This window comes from Loxodonta africana, chromosome 2 (genome assembly GCF_030014295.1).
Source record: "Loxodonta africana isolate mLoxAfr1 chromosome 2, mLoxAfr1.hap2, whole genome shotgun sequence".
NCBI lineage: Eukaryota > Metazoa > Chordata > Mammalia > Proboscidea > Elephantidae > Loxodonta > Loxodonta africana.
This window is the reverse complement of record NC_087343.1, coordinates 74,702,792-74,727,125: the sequence shown is the minus strand read 5'-3', so window position 1 is coordinate 74,727,125 and position 24,334 is coordinate 74,702,792. Positions and strand designations below refer to the sequence as shown.

The window sequence follows — 24,334 nt, the reverse complement described above, 5'->3', positions numbered from 1 at the left end:
ATGTGGGATTTAAATACAGGAGTAACCCTAAAGTCTCTGCTATCAATTCACTGCCTCTCACTGGGCAGTCTCCTACCTTCTTCCTCTTTGAGTATCCAAAGCCTAACAGTGCCTGGAATGAATTAGGATCCCACAATTTGCTAAATAAACAAAGGATACCTTATTTATCACTGATCTACTTTTGTATTGTATATACCCAAGCATCTTGTCAAATGAGCCACTCTGAGATGGCCTTTATCTCTAAGAGTCAAGCAGAACGGGGCTAGCTCACCACTGATTCCGCCCTCCAGCACAGGTCTTCATTAGTTAAAGTTTTATTTTATATATCTGTATAAAAAATCCCAAGCCAGCAATGCTGCCTAGACTCAAAGATGAGTAAGATGCACTCTTTGTCCTCAAAAGGAGCTTAAAGTCTAGAGGTAGAGACAAAAGTATATTTATAACACAAGGGAGTAAAGTAATTTTTCCTTTTTTATGCTTCAGTTTTCCCAAAAGAAGCCAAAATATTACTTTTCTCTAACTCATTTCATTGTACCAAAGTGAAGTGAGTATACAGGCAGTCCCCAGGTTATAGGGTTATACTTGTTCTTTGATGTTTTGTAAATTTGCCCTCACTTAGGAACAACTGAACCAACCCCTACGAGCAACAGATTCTTCATCACAATCACCTCCACTTGTTGCATGTGCAGCTTTTAAATCACTGAAGAGGCTTCGTGCCTTTTCTTGCACTCAGGTAAGGCCACTGTATACACCTGTTCCAACTTACCTACAAATCCTTAAAGACACATTAAGGAACAGATCGCGTTCGAAACTCGGGAACTGCCTATACCTCCTGCTTTCAAAGAACAGTAAAGGGGAGAGGAAGCCCCAGTGGGGCCTAACTAGGTACTAGTAATTTATACAAGAAGTCCCCAGCCTATGCTCCCTATTACGAGAAAAGGGATTTCTGAGTTGCACTGATAGGATCCCCAGCCAGCTCCCAAAACTTGATGATACAGCTAAGGTTCTTGAAAAATAACACCATTTCATTAATCACAATAGATTTTTAAAGACTTAAAACCCAAGACAAAAAAAAGAAAAAGCCTTAAGTATAAACAGCAAATGGTGAACAATTTTCCTTAACTTGAGAACAGCTCTGAGAAATTAGGGGCAGAAGGATGCAGGGTAAAGAACACAGATTCAGGGAGATTTGCCTTAAACTAAGCATTGAGGGGAAAGAAAAGTTTGAGATTCTATCATTTCTAAAACCAAATGTTGGGATTACTGCTCTAAATCAGAGACACATCTCATGCCAGGACAGGCAGATCCAATACCTTGACCCCAGGGCTTTCCAGGGTGGAGGGGACACAGGTGATGAGAGCTGGGGCTCTGTAGGCAGCAGAAATCCACACAGCAGAGCCTAACCTTCAACTGGTTTTTCTCAACTGGGATCTTCTCAAGAAGCTCCTGAACCTGGTGTCATTCCTTCCCCCGACTCGTCTTTTTAGAGGGGAAAGACAAAAGCCAGTAGAAGGAAGACAGGCATGCTGAGGCTGAGGGGAAAAAACACACCTACCCAACCAACAAATGACTCTGATTCACGCTAGAGATTAAATTAAAAAAGGAAAAGTGCTCACACAGACCATGTTTAAGCATCATTAATAATTAACTAGGGTGATACACAGGAAAGCCTTACCAAAATTCCAATCTCAATCATGGAAGTGTTTCTGAATGTCAAATGAAATAAACGTAATTTCAAAAGATCTTCACAAAAGGTAATTATGGTAAGGACAAATCTTTGTTCAAAATTTAGAAGTTTTCTGATTATAAATCACTTATGAAAAAAGTCTTTGCAGTAAACAGCATGAGCATGCCTAAGAGAGTTAATGAAAACATCCTAAGTCCCTGTAGGATGCCAGGAGGAAAACAGAAGGCTGCTTTCCTTAGCAGCTCAGGTGCTCCCCCCTCCAAACACCTGTCTGTATTCTGGGGCCTTTGCCTTTCTCACCTGGGACCAAGATGGATCTACATAAGCAATCTCCTCATCTCGACAACTTGAAGTCAGAGATGGGATAAAAAGGTCATAAATGTTTTCGGTCACTTTGAAAGAAAATCTTCTCTACTTCCCCAAACTAGATTTTGGAAAAAAAAAAACTTATCACACTCAAATCAATTTCATCTGCAATCTGGAATAAGTAAAAGCAAAAAATTGCGATGATGGCTGTTATGCATTGAATTGTGTCCTGCAAAAAGATATATTGAAGTCCTAACCCCTGTACCTGTGAATGTGACCCTGTTTGGAAATAGGGTCTTTGAAGATGTTATCAGTTAGGTTAATGTAAGGTCATATTGGAGTAGGGTGGGTCCTAATCCCATATGACTAGTGTCTTTATAAAAGAGAAGATTCACAAAAACAGGAGAAAGAGAAAGGATACCATGTGACACTGCAGCTGGAAGCCATGCAGCAAGCCAAGGAACGCTGGAGCCGCCAGAAGCTAGGAGGCGTGAACCTAGGAGGCATGAACAGTTTCTCTTTCAGAGCCCTAAGACGGAGTCAACATGGCTAATACTCTGATTTGGACTTCTAGTCCTCAGAACTGTCAATAAACTTCTTGTTCTTATAAATCACCCAATTTGTAGTACTCTGTTGCAGCAGCCTTTGGAAACTAATAAGGAGCTCTGGTGGCGCAACAGTTAAGCACTGGGCTGCTAACCAAAAGGCTGGTGGTTTGAACTCACCTGCGATTCCACAGGATGGAAGATCTGGCAATCTGCTTCCCCAGAGACTACAGCCTAGAAAATCCTATGGGGCAGTATCTACACTGTCACAAGGAGGGGCTGTGAGTTGAAACTGACTGGAAGGCACACAACAACAAAGGAAGCTAATACAACAGCCATTCCTCATTTTTCTCTTTGTTCCGCCTTCATTCCTAGTTCACACACTGTAGAAAGAGTCAGGCTAGACCTGCATCCAACTGGTCTAGCAACGTGACAAAAGTCACCTACCTCTAAGAACGAAGGGAAAGATCATCTACTGAGTATCTACTGTGTGTCAGGCAAAGCGTGACCTTGCTCATTCCTCCACCACCACCACTCTTTGAGATAAGATTACCTCTATTTTCAGATGAATAGCTTGAGCCTTTGAGGTTAAATGAACTTGCTCAAGTCACACAGAAGGTGAAGTGGTAGAAGGGGATTTGAACCCTGGTTCTCTTGGTTCCAAAGCTCAGCTCTTTCTGGCATAACAAACTGCCACCTCAGTAAATCCAAACATGGCTTGAGATAGCCAGTTTGTCTGGAAATTGACTACTCCCTGTGACAAAGAAAGCCATTCTCATTGCCTGGCCCTTAAACTCTTCACCACACCCTAATGAGATATGAAGTGATTTGCCTATTAACCTAAATCTGTAAGAGCAGGTTCTAACACAAAATTACTACAAATGTGTGCTTCAGTCACCAGGTGCCTTTGTTTACATCAAGAGTGCAGAAACACTACCCTTTTCAAAGGGAAACAAAAGGGCTTTTCCTGCTTGGTAATTAAAGTGGAGAAATACATGGGTGTCAGAGGGAGGAGCACCTTAATCTCAAAGTATCATCCCCAGTTTTACAACCTGTGTGTTCCACCCTCACCTGCCATGTGCCCTTGTACTACAAGTTTTCTGAACAGTAAGTAGCCTAACTTGTTCTTCCCGTTTTCTGATATTTTACAGTCACAGATGCCCCTGCCAATGGAGAGCCTTAAAACTGCCTCAGAAAAGTTCCCTTAGAGGAGGCCTTACTTTACCTGATTTTTAGAACCTATTATACCGCCACAGTAGTCAAAACAGCCTGGTACTGGTACAACAACAGATACATGGACCAATGGAACAGAATTGAGAATCCAGACATAAATCCATCCACATATGAGCAGCTGATATTTGATAAAGGCCCCAAAACAGTTAAATGGGGAAAAGACAGTCTTTTTATCAAATGGTGCTGGCATAACTGGATATCTATCTGCAAAAAAATAAAACAAGACCCATACCTCACTCAATGCACAAAAACTAACTCAAAATGGATCAAAGACCTAAATATAAAATCCAAAACAATAAAAATCATGGAAGAAAAAATAGGGACGTCAGGAGCCCTAATACATGGCATAAACAGTATAGAAAACATAAAGAATGTAGAAGAAAAACTAGATAACTGGGAGCTCCTAAAAATCAAACACTTATGCTCATCCAAAGACTTCACCAAAAGAGTAAAAAAACTACCTACAGACTGGGAAAAAGTTTTTAGCTATGACATTTCTGATCAGCACCTGATCTCTAAAATCTACATAATACTGCAAAAACTCAACTGCAAAAAGACAAACAACCCGATTAAAAAATGGGCAAAAGATATGAATAGACACTTCACTAAAGAAGACATTCAGGTAGCTAACAGATATATGAGGAAACAGTCACGATCATTAGCCATTAGAGAAATGCAGATCAAAACTACAATGAGATTTCATCTCACTCCAACAAGGCTGGCATTAATCCAAAAAACACAAAACCATAAATGTTGGAGAGGCTGTGAAGAGACTGGAACACTTCTACACTGCTGGTGGGAGCGTCAAATGGTACAACCACTTTGGAAATCGATTTGGTGCTTTCTTAAGAAGCTAGAAATAGAACTACTATACGATCCAGCAATCCCACTCCTTGGAATATATCCTAGAGAAATAAGAGCCTTTACACGAACAGATATATGCACACCCATGTTTATTGCAGCACTGTTTACAATAGCAAAAACATGGAAGCAACCAAGGTGCCCATCAGTGGATGAATGGATCAATAAATTACGGTATATTCACACAATGGAATACTACGCATTGATAAAGAACAGTGAGGAATCTGTGAAACATTTCATAACATGGAGGAACCTGGAAGGCATTATGCTGAGTGAAATTAGTCAGTTGCAAAAGGACAAATATTGTATAAGACCACTATTATAAGAACTTGAGAAATAGTTTAAACTGAGAAGAAAACATTCTTTTGTGGTTACAAGAGGGGGAAGGGAGGGAGGGTGGGAGACGGGTATTCACTAATTAGATAGTAGATAAGAACTACTTTAGGTGAAGGGAAAGACAGCACACAATATAGGGGAGGTCAGCACAATTGGACTAAACCAAAGGCAAAGGAGTTTCCTGAATAAACTGAATGTTTTGAAGGCCAGCGTAGTAGGGGCAGGGGTCTGGGGACCATGGTTTCAGGGGACATGTAAGTCAACTGGCATAATAAAATCTATTAAGAAAACATTCTGCATCCCACTTTGAAGAGTGGCATCTGGGTCTTAAACGCTAGCAAGTGGCCACCTAAGATGCATCAACGGATCTCAACCCACCTGGAGCAAAGGAAAATGAAGAACACCAAGGACACAAGGTGATTACAAGCCCAAGAGACAGAAAGGGCCACATGAACCAGTGATTACATCATTCTGAGACCAGAAGAACTAGATGGTGGCCGGCTACAACCAGTGACTGCCCTGACAGGGAACGCAACAGAGAACTCCTGAGGGAGCAGGAGAGCAATGGGATGCAGACCCCAAGTTCTCATAAGACCAGACTTAATGGTCTAACTGAGACTGCAAGGACCCCAGTGGTCATGGCCCCCAAACCTTCTGTTGCCCCAGGAAAGGAACCATTCCCAAAACCAACTCTTCAGACATGGATTAGACAGGACAATGGGTTGGAGAGGGATGCTGGTGAGGAGTGAGCTTCTTGGATCAGATGGACACTTGAGACTATGTTGGCATCTCCTGCCTGGAGAGGAGATGAGAGGGTGGAGGGGTTAGGAGCTGGCGAAAAGGACACGAAAAGAGAGAGTGAAGGGAGGGAGCAGGCTGTCTCATTAGGGGGAGAGTAATTGGGAGTGTGTAGCAAGGTGTATATGGGTTTTTGTGTGAGACTGACTTGATTTGTAAACTTTCACTTAAAGCAGAATAAAAATTATTAAAAAAAAAAAAAAAAAAGTTCCCTTAGACCTTTCTCCACCTTTGGTTGCTTGAAAGCAGAGTTCTAATCCCGCAAATGAAGAGGTCCTAGACCAGGTGTGAGAGTGTCTGATTAATTCACGGTGATTGGATGGTATTAAAGATTTGGCAAACTGCCCCTTACCCAGCTGCATGTTGCCCATAGGGAAATATTAATATATACCAGCAAAGATGAATTCTGCAACTCCCTAGGAGTCCACGAATTATTAAAGCTTTGGGGATGGGGAGAGTGAAGAAACCTTATACTCAGTGAGTGAACCTTATCCATCAGTTATCTCACTCAAGGCCCCTTGGTCTATAAATGGACATCCTGGTGAATACCGTACTATAGCTTAATATACATGTATTTTATGCCAGAACTCTCCCACAGGTGTACCACAAGGTACGGAACACCTTAGTCCTCAGAGCCTGTGGGCTACTTATCTTTGGGTGTGAGCCCCATCTGGAGTTTATCCCAGTATGTTGCACAACATTATCATTTTCTAACTATGCCATGATGTGGAAAAGGTCTTAACAACAACAACAAAACCAACCTGTTGCCATCAAGTCAATTCCAACACATAGTGACCCTACAGGACAGAGTATTACTGCCCCACAGAGTTTCCAAGGCTGTAATCTTTATGGAAGCAGATTGCTACATTTTTCTCCTGTGAAAAAGGCCTTATGCACGCATTAACTCAAATGCTAACTGGGCTTGCAATGTAGCAGGTGCAGGCTGAATATATGGATCAGTGGTTCTCAGTGTGGGGCTCCCAGACTAGCATCAGCAACATTGCCCAGGAACTTCTTAGAAATGCAAATTCTCAGGCCCCACCCCAGACCTACTAAATCAGAACTTGAGGTTTGAGGCCCAGGAATCCGTTTTAAGGAGTCCTCCAGGTGATCCCGATGCTCACTAAGGTTTGAGCACCACTGATGTAGGACACAATTCTCCTCCATGTTACAGACAACTGTGACTTGTTTAGACCATTGTACCTGTAGTTAATTTTAGAAACACTAATCCTATTTAGTGCTGAAAACCTAGGAATTCCTGCTTTCGGAGAACCACAAAAGACCCCAACAACTCTAGAGCACACTCCACCTCACCTTCCATTACAAAACTCTCAGGTGTGGCTCTCCCGGCCTCCCCTCCCACTCCTTTTCATTCACAGTGGTGCTGGGAAAGATAAGGTCCCAGGTACCCTGACTCTGGATGGTTTCTAGAAGTCAGTGATGGACAGGGCACCTCCACTTCTGTATCATTTTGTTCTATCTGAGGCTACAGATAACAACATTATTCTTCCTGGGAGTGAGAACTAGTATACCAGGTGAACACCCATAGGACTGTTTGCATTAGAGAACGCTTGTACTCGTTGAAAATAAGCGAGCTATCTGTATTTCATCAGATGTCTAAAACTGATTATCACCACTGCCCTGTCCCAGACACCTATCCCACACATGCCTGCCTCTTCCCTCCTTTGTACAGAGGGAGATAATAAGCAGAGCATGCCTACGCCCTTGAAAAAGACACTTGTTCTTACTATAAACCTGTAGCAGAATGGGTAAGAGGAAGATTAAGTTAAACTGAAACCAACATTAAATGTACTCACATTTGGGTACCTTTACTTTAAATCACGTCCTCCTCGTTCAAACTCATCCTTGCAAATAGTAACAATTATTATTCTAGCTAAAACTTACTAAGCATTGTACATACCGGGGACAGAACTTTTATTTTCCCATTTACAGGTGAGGAACTATTAAGTGAACAGACAAAATCACCTTGGGACAAACTGATTAACTGTATCAGAAGACCAAGACAACCAAAGATTTGTACCCAAGGCTGACCACAAAGGACAGGGTCCAGGTAGCACAACCAGGGACCCTATCTCTTCTCTACATCCAGCCAGCTCATCCTCACTAGCTCCTATGCTAAACAAATGTTGCATCACCATGTCAAAACTTAAAATTTCTGGAAATAAGTAAGACTACCTAGATTAAGACTGCTTAGCTTTTAGATTTAAGGACTGTACTTCCTATGCAAAAAGACCTTATTTAACAGCTTTTGTTTTCTAACTGGTAACAGTAGAAAAACAAGTTTATGGCATAGCCTAGTTTTCTCTCCAAATTTAGTCTACTCCTACATCTGATATAAATCATGTAGCATATCAAGAAAAGGTGTAAATTAGGAGACAAGCAGAAAATATTCATTGAAAACTGGTATGCTGATTTTTGACAGATAGACACTTTATAATTACATTATCTCATTTTAATTCCTGAGTTTTATTAACTAAGTACTATTTTCCCTAATTTTATTGGCAAAGAAACAGAGGATCAGAAGGTCTGAGGAAAAAAAAAAAAGTTACGTCAAAAAATCCAAGTTATAAAGGCAAATATCTGGGCTAGAATGTTTGTTCTGCTGTTTAACATCTGCTGTATCTGAGACAAATTACTGAAGCCCTCTGCAAAGTTCAGTTTCTCCTTCTATAAAAAATACCCACCGTGTAAGGACTGCTGTTAGGATAGTGATAACATATAGAGTAGCCGGCCTATAACAACTACTTGTGAAATGGTGGTTAGTACCTTTATTTCTTGTATTGCGATTTTTTTTTTTTTTTTGGCTTTATGGTTAAAGTTATTAAGACATGATGCTCAAACCAGAGTCAGTCTGGTGTATTACACTAAAAAGAGCACTGAATAAGGAGAGTCTAAACTTCTAGTCCTGACTCATCATGTGACCACAGCAAGACACCATCTTGTTAGTGTGGCCACCTCCCAGATCTTCAGCTACCTCCTATGGAAATTCGGTGAGGCAGATTAGATGATCTCATCCTAAGGCCCCATTCATACTGCTCTCATATTGATTTCTTTTGCTTTTACCAAAACCAAATCAAAATGTAGTCACAGAAGCACCTGAAACTGAAGTTCTTAACTTTCAGTTACTACTTCACCAGAATACTGCAGGTATCAACAAGGATTAATCTCAAGTACACAAGTTTTATCACCAACTCTTCATATTTACTGTGGGTGTATGCTTTTCCAAAACCAGACTCCAGTTATAAGTATTATGGGAAGATGAACATAAAACCAAAAAAATCAAACCCAGTGTTGTCAATTCGATTCCGACTCATAGCGACCCTACAGAACATGCATGCTCAAATTTTTATGACCTTCTAGAAATGCAGGTGGGGAAAAGGGGAACCTGAACCAAAGATTAACATGAAATACCTGTCTCATGGAATAAAGGGTGCTAGTCCCTCCCAGCTCAGGTCTGTTGCTCTCGGCTGAATAGAGCCGCCACTGGCATTCTCAGTGTGTCGGCAGAACACAACTCCTTGGACCATAGTCCTCTGACCTCATAAGAGGTCGAGCTCAAGCAGTGGCAGGAAGGGATCTGAGCAGCATGGCACCCTCAATGAGGGGAACCAGCAGCATACTGAGGTGGGCAGGAGTGGGGCAGGCACATTTAATTCAGAGCTGCTCGGAAACTCTAAGTTATTCAAATTGCACCTTGAATTTAAAGGTGGTGAGATGACCACGTAAAAAACAAGGGGACAATTACAACAAATTCATACAGCATATTTACTGTACATATTGTCTACACAGCACCATTTCTCTGGACAGCATCCTCCCACTCTACATAGTAAACTATGAGAACAGCCATGTGCCATATAACGTGCGGTGGCCTCTGCCCTAGTCACAGTGGGTTACATAAGGGTGGCCGCTTGACCCAAGCTGAGCGAAACAGGGTCTTCCTCCTCAGGCCAGTCTTAGATATAACGCTAATATGTAAAAACTCAAGAGCTCTAAGCAGCTGCTTTCTGTCCTGGGGAGAAAGGTCATATTCCCTGAGAAAAAAATGAAGCCTACCCAAGCAGAAAGAAGTCACGATGAGAAAGGGAGTCCTAACAGCTTGTCAGTGCCTGATTTTTAGTCGTAACCTGGAGACTGCCTATACACTATCATGCAACAAACTACACTATCTCAGAATCACACCTCACAACGGGTGACCTTTACCCCGTCAAAACTTTTACAAGAACCCTGAGTATCAGAGAAACTGGTTGAGTTTTGCCATCTCAGCAACTGCCGAAAGGTAAAAAGTAGAAAACCATAAGGCCAATAAACACGAGGATACGATCAGAAAAACACAAATCAAGACAAGAGTCAGATACTTTTACGTGTGTTTGATTGGCAAACATTATAAAATCTAACAATATCAAGTGTTACTGGTGAGACTATAAATGGGTAAAATCTGGAAAACAAATTGGTATTATCTAATAAAGCTAGGCATTCACAAACCCTACGTCCCAGAAATTCCACTCCTGGGTACACGCCCAAGAGAAACTGCTGCACAAGCATAGGGGACTCAGTGCTACATGGCAATACTGTTCTTCATAATCCGTACGCCCATCAATGGGAGGATGAATAAACTGTTATAAAACGGAAGATTACATAACGGTGGAACCAGATGAACTCATATATGTGGAGAGGAGGGGACCAAGTCATAATGAACTCAAAATTCAGGATCAGTCACTTCTGGGGGCAGGTAGAAGCAGGTGGATGGGAGACTAAAAGAACACATAGGATAATGTAACTTAGACTTAATATTCTAATTCTTGGGTTGGAGAGTCAGTGGGTGTTCGTTATTAAATAAACAAAACAAGAAGGATATACACTAACCAAAGATAACAATGTCATGAACCAAGAATTGGGATACTGGAATTAATCTATTTCTGGGTCTCTGAGGTCCAATTAAAAACAGAGAAAAGTAATCATTAAGGTTTTCCTTAACAGCATGTTGGCGTGGGAATGCTTGGTTAAGGTTCTAGTCCTGGCTCTGTCACCCCTATGTAACCCTGTCACCCTTATGTAACCCTAGGCATGTGAATGAAAAATGCTTTCTATCTATACAACAACAAAGTTAACTTTACCATCAGTTTTCACCACACCGAAGAAATGGATCATCTGCTTACTGTAAGAAAATGACTTAATAACTTTTTACATAATTGCTCTAGTCAATTCATTAATAGAATAATCAAAAGATTTTATTTTCACCAAAAATACAGAATTTCAAAAGGTAAAATTTCTAGACAATTGGCTGGCCAATTTGAAGCAAATTAAGTTATATTTTATCTCACATCATAATTAAAAATAAATTTCTCAATCTGAATGAAGTATGGACATCAGTTAATAATAATGTATTATTATTAGTTCTATGAAGTGTGGAGCACCCCCGCAGTAAACAGTTTGGTTTTGGTCCTGGTTCCTAAGAGCCAGACCACACCTGAGGCCAAAGAGTGGGAGCTGACCAGACCAAGAGGAACTACCTGGGGGCCTGATGCCCACTAAACCTCAGGAGGCATTATGTGATCTATCGTGGCTACGTTGTGAAGCCGATTAAGGCCTCGGAAGATGGACGCTCCGCAGAGCTTCATGGATGGAGAGAGCAAACATCTGCTCTAGGGAGGGTAAGTGTGTCCACTACAGACACGGAACCTCTGCACCAAGACCCCTCCCAGACCCTGCCCTATGTGTTTGCATCCTTTTTACTGCTAGATGAAAGACAGCCCTTTCTCTGGAGTTTGTGAGTCGTTCCAACAGATTATCAAACCTAAGAAATAGAGAAGGGACTAATACCTGGTGACCTAACCCTGGGTGAATGGGGATGAGAAAGAGAGAAGGGGCCAGTAGCCACTGACCTAGCTGCAGGTGAATGGGGATGAGAGAGAAAGGGTTGTGCTGACAGCTACGATCTGGGGTGACCAGCTAAGGGAAGCTGAGATTTCCACGGGATACAGGTGGCTGTGAAGTGGGATTTATTATCCACCCCACACTGGCATCAAAGGTGGATGATCTCAGCCTCCCTGGAATGATCTGCACCACTGGCTCAGCAAGCAGGGTTAGCTAAAGACAACGCTGACTGCTCAGGTTCATTAGTTGTGACAAATGTACAGTACTCATACAACATGTTAACAACAGAGGAAATTGGGTGTGTTGGGTATAAGAAAATTCTCTGTATTACCTTTGTAACTTGGCTAAAACAAGAGGTTTATTTAAAAAAAAAAAAAAAGGGATGGATTGGGGTGATGGCTACAGAACTCTATAAATTTGCTTAAAATCGTTTAATTGTACACTCATACTGGGTGAATTTTATGGTATAAAAAATTTACTTCAATAAACCAGTTTTTTAAAAAAGTTCCTGGGGGTCTAGAGTTCTAAATAGGAAGAAAAAAAAAATTTTTTTTTTTAAAGTAGAATGAGAGCAAGAGAAACTTTACATCATTCAAGGATGATAAAATGTACCACGAACTGACAAATATGTTTAACTTGACACTCTGGACACAATTAATCCAAAATAGAGTGGAAATTTAATAAAACTTCAGAAGAAACTATAGAGGACTATTATTTAAACCTTGAAAGGTGAGTAGGACTTTTTAGGCACAACACAAAGCAACACAGAAACCATGAACAAACAGACAGGGAAAATTTAAGAAAATAAAAACACTGGAAATGAAATTAAAAGACCAACAAAATCTGGGATGAAATACTAGGAACATAATACAAAATGTCAATATTCATATATGAAAAACTAATAAGAAAACAGTGAACTAAAAAAAAAAAACCAAGTCTCAAATGACTTAAGAATATAAATAAACAACAACAAAATAAGCCAAACTCACTGCCATCAAGTCCATTCAGATTCATAGTGACCCTATAGAAATTAACCAGAAATAATCAAAACGTCCATCAACTGGGGAATGAATCAGGGTACATTCATGCTATGTGACACCATACAGCTATAAAAGCAAGTAGGTAGATGTCGGTGTACTGACAGAAAGATGTTCATGATACAAAATGAGTAAAAAAAAAAAAAAAAGCAAACTACAAAGTAAAATGTGTATGATGATCTTATTTTCTGGTTAAAAAATAAGATCACATTACTATGTACAAGACATTATCCTAAGTATTTATTTATTGCAATAACCCTATCAAGTAGGTACTATTACCATTTCCATTTTAGAAATAGTGAAGCTGAGGCAGAGATGTGAAAGATCTTGCCCAGGTCTCACAGACATGGCCAGGCTACATTACAGCCCACTCTGCTATAATGTGTCAAATTTGGTTTGTGCACTTGGGTAAGTCTAAGATGCAGCACAGATTTCTTAAACAGTTTTATAGCTGGGAGTAGGAATATATTCCTAGTTAAATATACATATTACGACTAAGAGGTGTGCAATTTCAGAAAAATTAAAATGGAGGAACAAGGGAGTATGTCTTAGAATGAAGTCAATAATGGTGTAAGGATAGAAAAAAAACCTAAAAGGACGTAAACCTATCTGCTAAAAGCTATTAAATGGTCCCACTGGAAATTGAGGAAGACTCGAGAGGGAACACTTTCAGTTTTTTATTTCTGTATTTTTCTATATTGTTTCCAGTTTGTTACAATAAACTTGTATTACTTTCATAACAACAACTTCTTATAAACCACAACAAACTAAAAGACAAGAAGCATTTATATAAATAATAGGTATCGGAGTGGTGAAATTGTGGAGCCATTTTTTTCCATTATATTCCTATATCTTAAAATCATCTAGTAATATTTAAGAAAAAAAAAAAAGGGAAGCAAGAAAATGACAATTAGATCTGGGGTTTGAGGACATACCAGAAAAATAAAGATCTGCAAATTTAATTAAAAGAATCATAAAACACTTAAAACGTTGATACAAACTTAAGTGAGTGCCTGACCACACCAGGTTAACAACCAAACAGTATGCAAAAATGGTCTGTTTGTTTTACAAAGAACAAACACCCAGAAAGGTGAAAAACTCAAAATCCCCAGTAAGGCAGAGAAAGCACTGCACTAGGGACAGGAAATTCAAAAGTTCCAAGTACTGTCAGAGATAATACAAAAGGGCCAAAACCTCTTTAAAACTCTGAAGCTTTTGAGGTCCTCTGCTCTAGCAGCTGTAATCCTAAAGATGTTAGAACTCCAAAAAGACAGACAGTAACATTTAATAAGATAATGTATTTCTAGACTTACCCCAATTAGTAGAGTGGGGGTAAACTGATATTAAGTAATTAACTCATTGTTGCTTTAGTAAGTTTTTCTTTTTCCCCCTTAAACAACTCACTATTAGCTGTATGGGGAGTATGTTGGCTCAATTTTCCAGTGAGGAGAACCCAAATTTTAATGCTCATTTAGCACAAGTTCCACTCGTAGTTACTTCTAAATTTCCTTCCATTATTTTACTTGCAGACTATTATCATGCTTGGTAAAATAGAGTGTCAGTGAAAAAACTGGGAAGACCCTCAACGAGATGGGCTGACACAGTGGTTGCAACAATGGGCTCAAGCATAACAATAATTGTGAAGATGGGGAAGGACCGGGCAATGCTTTGTTCTGCTGTACATAGGGTCGCTACGAGTCAAAATTGACTCGACGGCACCTAACAACAATAATTTTTATATTAGTTTCTAATGACCAAAAGGAAGGAAAGTCACTAACCCACTTGACCATCAGAGACTTTAGACACAAACATCTCCATTTCCGCAGCCTCTTCTTTCATTACCTATTATCAGAGTGAAGCTGATTTGGAACAGAAGAGCAGAAACAAGAGAAAGAGTCTATATCTCGTTGTTGAAGTAAATTGAGGAAAGAAAAGAATGAGAACATGGTCTTAAGCTCAGCAAAATAAACTTGGGCAGGTGAGAAGAAAATGGAAGGAAAAGCAAAATCCTTTGACTGAAGTCATAAAGTAACTCAATAGATAAACTGAAAGAAAGGGGGGAAAAATGGGAAATTTGCATGTGACTAAGCATTTTTTTTTTTTAAGCATAGGGTCACTGTGGGTTTGGTTTTTTTTTTTTAGTATCATATAAGGAGCCCTGGTGGTGCAATGATTAAGAGTTTGGCTGTCAATTGAAAGGTCATCAGCTCGAATCTACCAGCAGCTCGTGAGGAGAAAGATGTAGCAGTTTGCTTTGTAAAGATTACAGCCTTGGCCCCCAGACACCCTTTTAACTCAGTACTGAAGTCACCCTAAGGTTCACCCTTCAGTCAAAGATTAGGGCCATAAAATAAAATGAGAAAAAATGGACACACCAACCCAGGGGCAAGGACAAGGAGGCAGGAGGGGATAGGAAAGCTGATAATGGGGAACCTAAGGTCGAGAAGGGGAGAGTGTGGACATGTGGGGCTGGCAACAAATGTCACAAAACAATATGTGTATTAATTGTTTAATGAGAAAGTAATTCGCTTTGTAAATCTTCATCTCAAACACAATTAAAAAGAAAAAAGAAATTACTAGAAGATCAACAACAACAACAAAAGATTACAGCCTTGGAAATGCCGTGTGGCAGTTCTACTCTATCCTGTAGGGTCGCTAGGAGTAGGAATTGACTCACTGGCAATGGGTTTGGTCTTTTAGTTTGGTCAAAATCATACATCTGATATTCAACAGGTTATTCTTTAAGTTCCATATAATAAGAACAGATTTTTTTATTTATTACTAGTGAGAAATTATAAGATAGACATTAAACAACATACTGGCAATCAAGCTTCCCAGGATTTGGTGAGGAAGCTTTGGGAAAAAAATAATGCTTTAAAAGCCAAGTAGTTCTTTCAGCTTCATCATCATCACCTCAGTAAATTACTATGGCTATCTTTTGCCCAATTATCAAAAGCACCTAAAACTGATTTAAACCTTCATGACAGTAAAATCAGATGAGGGGCCAGAGTTCACTAGGACTCGTATTACTGGTCTCCACTGAAATGGAGTTTTTTTTTTAAAGGCTCCCGAAACCTTAAGCAAACAAAACCAAGCCAGTGAAAACCGACACACCCAGAAACTCTCAGGCAAACATTTACTTCATAGCTCACAATAGACTGTCCTATTCCATCTACAGGTGGCCTTGCCTGGAGCTAAAGGTCAAAAGAAACACTCCCTGATACCTCACACCTTATAAAACACTTGGGAAAAAATGGGGGGGGGGGGGGAGAACGAAAGGGCTTCAAATAGAGAGCTGGGGCACAAAGCAGGATTCTATCATCTCAGTACCATATACATACCCATCCTTTCTAAAACGGTGTTATTTTTGCTCCTTAATTAACTTGAAAGCATTTCACCTATATTTCTTCAAAAATTAGACTTAGCGGATGCTAGAGCTAAAGGATCCTTCAAGATTATCAACGTCTTTACCGTAGACCTAACCTGTCGCACCCTGTCCTTAGCCCTCCCCACCCTACCTCACTCCCAAGAGCCACAAACAAACCTACCCTGGCACCAATGTCCAGTATTCTCAACTAGCCTTCATGGCAAGATGACAATCTGGTCAAAGACTCCTGTAGTGGCAGTTCCTGAGGATGCTCACACCACCATCCTAACAGAGGGTTTCTGAGAAACAAATCTCACTCCAAATATCTCTAAAGACAGTTTAGGTATCAGTAACAGACTCACTGGGGAGATACTTCAGAGAGAGGGACCCTCTGAGCATTTGACAAATCATAACATACGAAGCCACCTAATGGTATGATAAACAGTATAAACAAAAGACAAAATCGGTCTCATCTCTTTCTGCCTCACTAATGTATTTCATAGGTAAGTCTTAGCACAGAATTAGTCACTGTGGTTTGTCATACTCTTATCCACGTAAAATGTTTAAAAGATCGGCCACCCGAAACCATTCCAAAGGCACCCTTGCAAATCTTGACCTGAGGCGGCACCTGGGCAATGTTTCCCACTGCTGGTGGGAATGCACAGTTGTGCAACCACTTTGGCAAACAGCCTGGCCATTCCTCAAAAGTTAAACACAGTTACCGTATGACTCAGTAATTCCACCCCACACATATATCCAAGAGAAGTGAAAACATACATTCGCACGAAAACTTGTATGTGAATATTCATAGAAGCATTATTCATAATAGCCAAAAGGATAAGCAGAAAAAAATAAAGGAGGTGCGGTGGTGGGAGGAGCTGCACTTGTTTTGCAAAGGCCAAGTTCTCTCTGTACCATTCCTTTAAAACAGGGTTTGGAACTGGTTTGGTCCAGTTCAAACCCTTGCTGAGAATTTGCATTTCTAAGAAGTTTCCAGGTAATGCTAATATACTGGTTAGGGACCAATTCTGAGAACCACTAGTAGAGCAGTGGTTCTCAAAACTTATCATAAATAAGAATCACCTGGGGATCTAGTTAAACTGTAGATTCTGATTCGGTGTATCTGGGGTGGAAATACAAATTCCCAGCAGGGGTTTGAAGCCCTGCTTTAAAAGCCGTTTCTTTTCAGTGCCTAGATCTACAACTTGGAAATAGAAATCTGGTTTTTAACCTGTAGTGAAACAATTTCCACTTACCCCACCCTTCTAACATTCTGGGTAAAAGCTGAGGCAACAATTTTGCAACATACACAGCCAATAATTTTAGGACCAAAGTTCAATAAACCACTAAAAGTCAAGCTTAGATATAGAAAACTGGAGTTTAATAAAAGACTGAAAGTTTGTTGATTTTTTTTCACACTTACCCACTCTTCGACATTGGGGGGGTGCTCGTCATAGACACGCTCCTTGTCCCACAAAATATTTGACTTGTCGTAACGGTCTATCTTTCTCCGAGTTTTCACAGCAAAAAAAATTATTAAAGCAAAAGCCACAATAACCAGGAACCCCAGTACAATGGCAATGGCCTAAAAACAGGATTAAAGACATTGACATAATTAGGTTTTACTTGCTTACTTTATCCCAGTTGTTCTTATACAAATTCTTAGACTCCTTATCATCTAAGGCCCTACCTAGTATCTACAGTTTAACTGATATAAAACAGAAGCAAACGATTACATTTTAGAATTATCATAAAATCTAACCCATACCAACTGGGCTAAGGCTAACAACAGACACACACACGCCTTAATTCCATCTTTATAAGATGCTTAAAATCAGGTACTATATCATCATCTCCATTTCAGAGTTGAAGAAAACTAGTTCCAAAGCCTGTGTACTTAGGGGCTATATTTTTATAAACAGATGAGAATGTCCAGTAATTAACTCAATCATTGGTATACTTCATACTTCTAAGGGGTGTGAAAATGTTTTCTTAAAAGTAGCCTTAAATATCTACTCATGCTTATAATCTTAATCATTTAATACATGCTTAGTAAATCTTTTTACATTGAAAGTAAATTTCATAGAGGATCTGCATTACTATAAATGGTGAGGACAAGGATCTAACCAAGCTATAAATTATAGCAAAGGAACTAGTAATGACTCATTTGGTCTGGCCAGCCTCTGTTTTAGGAGTCTATTGAATACTTACTAGAAAGAGTCTGTGCAAGGAAACTTCCTATTCTTATGATTTCTCCCAATGTCTTATAGGTATTAAGCTGTACACTGGCCTAGGGAGCACCTGAAGTTAAGGCAGGAACCAAGCCTCTGCCCTGGATGTCTAGTAATGTGTAACAGGGTCAATGCCTATTTCCTGCTGTCTATGGTGCTCGGTTTTTTTTTTTTTTTATCTGACAGTGACATCCCTTTTCAAAGAATACAGGTTTCAGGTAGAGAACTAAGAGGCAGGATACCCTTAGCCCCTGTTTATCACAGATACATCTGAATGGCAACAACTAATCTCTGAAAACCTACATTTTAAAAGAAAACATTTCAGACTTCAAAATAATGACACACAGTTATAGAAGGTCTAACCCCAAAAGTGTGACTCATTCAGGTAAAAGAATGGAAATTCCTGAGTCATGTAAGGGGGAAAAAAAAAATAGCAAGGAAGAAAAGATTAGCAACTCAGAAATGTTTGTTAATAAAAGGCATCCAGATTGGAAAAGAAGAAGTAAAATGATCTCTGTTCTGGATGATATGATCCTATACGTAGAAAATCCCAAGGAGTCCACAAGAAAACTTCTAGAGCAAATAGAGGAATTTAGCAAAGTTGCAAGGTACAAGGTCAACAAACAAAAATCAGTTGGGTTTCTATACACCAGCAATGAGATATCTGAAAGGGAAATTATAGGAAAAATTCCATTTACGATAGCATCTAAGAGAATACAATACCTAGGAATAAAGCCAACCAGGGACAAGAAGGAGTTATACAATGAAAACTATAAAACATTGCTGAAAGACATTAAAGAAGACTTAAATGGGAAGATGTTTCACGTTCATGGGTTGGAAGGTTTAATATTGTTAAGATGTCAATGCTACCCAAAGTGATCCATATATTCAATGCAATCCAGATCAAAATTCCAAGAGCCTGCTTTACAGAAATAGAAAAACCAATTCTCACCGTTATATGCAATGACAACACCCAAAAAACCTGTTGCCACTGAGCGGATTCCAACTCATCGAGACCCTGTAGGACAGAGCAGAACTGCCCCATAGGGTTCCCAAGGAGTGGTTGGTGGATTCAACCTGCTGACCTTTTGGTTAGTAGCTAATCTCTTAACCAGTGCACCACCAGGGTTCATATAGAATGACAAAAACAACAACAAAAAAACGCACTGCCACTCAGTCGACTACATAGGGTTTCCGAAGCTGTACATCTTTACGGAAGCAGACTGCCACATCTTTCTCCCACCCCGAACAGCTACAACAATGTTCAAAGAGGAGAAAAAAGTAGGAGGACTCACACTTTCAGACATCACAACATACTGTACAGCTACAGTAATCAAAACAGACTGGTACTGGTATAACAGACATATAAAGCAATGGAACAGAATTGAAAGTCCAGAAATAAACCCACACATCTATGGTCAACTGATTTTTGACAAGGGTAAGTCTATTCAATGGGGAAAGAAGAGACTCTTCAATCAATCGTGCTGGGAAAACTGGATTTCTACATGCAGAAAAATGAAACAGGGTCCAGGCCTCACACCACACACACAAAAATATTCAAAATGGATTAAGAACCTAAATGTGCAAACTAAAACCATAATATTCTTAGAAGACCAAGCAGGGGTAATGCCGTCAGGCCCAGCTTTCAAGAATGGATTCTCTAACATAATAACAAAAGCACAAACAGCAAAAGCCAAATTAAATAAATGGGACCTCATAAAAATTAAAAACATTTATTCATCAAAACACTTAACAAAAAAAGTGAAAAGACAAGCTACCAATAGAGAGATTTTGGAAACCACATATTCAACAAGAATCTAATAACCAAAACAGATATAAAAGTTTGTTAACAACAAATAACCCAATCATAAACTGAGCAAAGGTCTTGAATAGACACTTCACCAAAGAAGACACTCAAAGGGCCACCAAACACATGAAAATATGCTCGGTGTCATTAGCCATCAGAGAGATGCAAATCAAAACTACATAATGAGATACCGTTTCACTCTCACTAGGATGGCTAAAGAAAAAAACAAACAAAAATAACAAATGTTGATGAGGATGTGGGGAAATTGGAACCCATATCCGCTGCTGGTGGGAATGCAAAATGGTACAGAAGTTATACAAAACAGAGTAGTGATTCCTCAAAAAACTAAAAATAGATCTATCATATGACCCAGCAATTCCATTCCTAGGTATATAACCAAAAGACTTGAAAGCAAAGTCAAAAACTGACTTGTACACCAATGTTCACTGCAGCACTATTCACTATACCCAAAAGGTAGAAACAACCTAAATGCCCATCAACACACGAATGGATAAACAAAATGTGGTACATATACACAATGGAATACCACGCAGCCAGTAGGAGAAATGAAGTATTGATACATGCTACAGTATGGATGGAGCTTGAAGATGTTATGCTGAGTAAACTAAGCCAATCACAGAAGGACAAATATTGTATGACCTCACTTACATAAAAAGACAAGAAAAGGCCAATGTATAGAGACCAATGTTTATCAGTGGTAACAAGGGTGGGAGGGAGGGAAAAAGGAGAGGTTAATGGTGATGGAAAAATTACACTGATTAAGAGTAAGGTTGCACAGCCAATTATTGCAATTGCTGTCAATAAGTTGTACACCTGTAAAAAGTTGAATGAGCAAAAGTTGTGTGATTGATATATTTACAACAATGACAAAAAAAAAAAAAAAAAAAAAAAGGAGGCACTGCTAAGGCTGTTTAAGTACAGCCAAACACTAATGGGATTTGGTTCCTTGATTTGGAGGCTTAGGGTCATGGTTTCATGGAACATCCCAGTTAACTGGCCTAATAAAGTATTCATTGCTTCTGTTCTACCTCTGACTTCATTGCATAGTGCCTGGGGTCTTAAAAGCTTGCAAGGAATCATCCAAGGCACAACAATTGGTCTCTATTCATCTTGCACAACACAGAAGAAGGAAAGTGTTATGGACTGAATTATTTCCCCCCAAAATGTGTGTCAACTTGGCTAGGCCATAATTCCCAGTGTTGGGTGACTGTCCACCCTTTTGTGATCTGATGTAACTATCCTATGTGTTATAAATCCTAATCTTTATGATGTTAATGAGGCAAGACTCAATCTACAAGATTAGGTTGTATCTTGAGTCAATCTCTTTTGAGATAATAGGATAGAGCAGAAAGGAGAGGGACCTCCTACCACCAAGAAAGAAGAGCCAGGAGCAAGTGCGTCCTTTGGACCCGGGGTCCCTGCACTGAGAAGATCCTACACTAGGGAAGACTGATGACAAGGACCTTCCCCTAGAGCTCACAGGGAGAAAGCCTTCCCCTGGAGCTGGCACCCTAAATTTGGACTTCTAGCTTCCTAAACTGTGAGAGAATAAACTTGTTTGTTAAAGCCGTCCACTTGCAGTATTTGTTACAGCTGCACTAGATAACCAAGACAGAGTCAAGAGTAGGAGGAATATATGGAATGTGTCTACTTGCCTCCATGAAGAACGGCCTCCTTTGCCATGAGACCAGAAGAACTGGCTGGAATTCGGCTACCATTAATGAACATTTTGATCAAAGATTCAATAGAAGACTCCTGATCAAAAAGGAGAAAATGCAGCATAGAATTTCAAATTCCCATGGACTCCAGATTTCCTGGAGCCATGAAGATTGGATGAATCCCTGAAATTACTGCCCTGAGATAATCTTTAAACCTTAAACCAGAAATATCCCCTGAAGTCATCTTAAAACCAAATAATTTAGCTTAACTAGTAAAAAAAAAAAAAAAAAAAAGGTCTACCTTGAGCATTATGCTCTTTTAAGAACCATCTATATGGGATCAAATTGACAACAGCAACTTAAAAGATTAGATAGGAACCTTAGGGGGCAGTGAGTTGATGTTAATGAGGGAAGAACAACTCAGAAAAGGAGAGTGAGAATAGTTGCACAACTCAAAGAATGTAATCAATGTCAGGAAATTGCATATGCAGAAACTATTAAATTCGTGTATTTATACTGTCTATATTTTCAACAACAAAATAAAATTTAGGAAAAAAAAGAGAAATGTTTAACTTGTTAATATAATTAGGATGACTTATGGTTACTAATGGCAGGGTTCTCAACTCTGCCTGCACATTCAAATCATCTGGGCAGTTTTTAAAAATATTGGCACCCACTTTGAAAACTACAAAACACTTCTGAAAAGAATTAATGACCAAAATAAACGGAAAAAACCCTATGTTCATGGATTGGAAGGTTTACTATTGCTAAGATGGCAGTACTCCCCAAATTGATCTACACATTCAATACAATCCTTTTTTGCATAAATTGACAAGCTGACCCTAAAATTCACATGGAAATGAAAACGACAAAATAATCTTGAAAATGAAGAACAAAGTTGGAGAATTCAGACTTCCCAATTTCCAAACTTACAACACTAAAATAATCAAGACAGTGTAGCACTGGGATGAGGATAGACTTATACATCAATAAGGAAACCCAAGTGGCCTAATAGTTAAGCGCTACAGCTGCTAACCAAGAGGTCAGCCGTTCAAATCCACCAAGCACTCCTTGGAAACTCTACGCTGCAGTTCTACTCTGTCCTATAGGGTCACTATGAGCCAGAATCGACTTGATGGCAATGAGTTTTTTTTTTTTATATACATCAATAAAATAGAATTTAAAGTCCAGACAATTCAACAGGGAAAGAACAGTCTGCTCAACAAATAATGCTGAGAACTGGACATCCATGTGCTAAAGGATGTTGGATCCCTTCTTTACATCATGCACAAAAATTAACTCAAAACGGATCACAGATCTAAACTATAAGAGCTAAAGTTATAAAACTTTAGACAAGATAGAAGTAAATCTTTGTGACCTTGGATTAGGTAAAGCCATATTATAGATGACACCAAAAGCACAAGAGTCAAAGAAAAATTAAACAAACTGAATGTTATCAAAATTAAAAACTTTTGTGCTTTTTAAGGGGCACATCAATAAAATGAAGACAGCCCACAGGATGAGACAAAATATTTGCAAATCATATATCTGATAAAAGACTTTTATTGACAGTATACTAAGAATTCTTACAACTCAGTAATAAAAAGACAACCCAATTAAAAAATGGGCAAAGGATCTGAATAGACATTTCTCCAAGGAGGATATAAAAACGGCCAAAAAGCACATGAAAAAATGTTCAACACCATTAGCCATTAAGGAAATGCAAATCAAAGCCACAATGAGATTACCACTTCACACCCACTAGGATGGCTGCAATCAGAGAGACATATAATAACAAAGCATGAGAGTATGGGAAATTGAAATCCTCATACATTGCTGGAGGGAATGTAAAATTGTACAGCCACATTGGAAAACAGCCTCTTAGTTCCTCAAGAGATTAAATACAGTTACCATATGATCAAGCAATTCCATACCTAGGCATATATCCAAAAGAAATGAAAACATACATCTATACAAAATCTTGTACGTGAATATTCACAGCATTATTCATGACAGTCAAAAACTGAAAACAACCTACATGCCCATCAACTGATAAACAAAATATGGTATATCCATTCAATGGAATATTATTCAGCCATAAAAACTCAGTACTGATAATGCCATGACATGTGTGAACCTTGAAAATATTATGGTAAGCGAAATAAGCCAATCACAAAAGACCATATATTATATGATTCCATTTATATGAAAAGTCCAGAATAGGCAAATCTACACAGATAGAAAGTAGATTAGTGGTTGCCTAGTGCTGAGAGGGCTGGGGAATTGAGGAGAGACTGCTAATGAGTACAGGGTCTCTTCTGGCAGTGAAGAATATTTTTTTAAAAGTGACTGTCGTGACAGTCATATAATGCTGAATGTACCAAAAACACTGAATTGTACTTTAATTAGTGAATTGTATGTTATGTAAACTATATCTTAATAAAGTGGTTAAAAAAAATACTGATACCTAGCTCCTCCCCCAGATTCTGATTTAATTGGTCAGTCACAGGGCTTTGACACCAATATTTTTTAAAAGTTCCCCCAAGTGATCC

General features: G+C 39.2%; 1 protein-coding gene across 2 annotated transcripts in view; it reads right to left on the bottom strand.

The window, feature by feature from the left end:
- The window catches only part of OCLN (occludin), a 62,338-nt gene that overhangs the window by 21,898 nt on the left and 16,106 nt on the right, over positions 1-24,334 (bottom strand). For both annotated transcript variants that reach the window (XM_064272909.1, XM_003408084.4), the window contains one exon: positions 17,489-17,650. In XM_064272909.1, the coding sequence (XP_064128979.1) occupies positions 17,489-17,650 (162 nt within the window). The remainder of the gene's footprint in view (positions 1-17,488; positions 17,651-24,334) is intronic.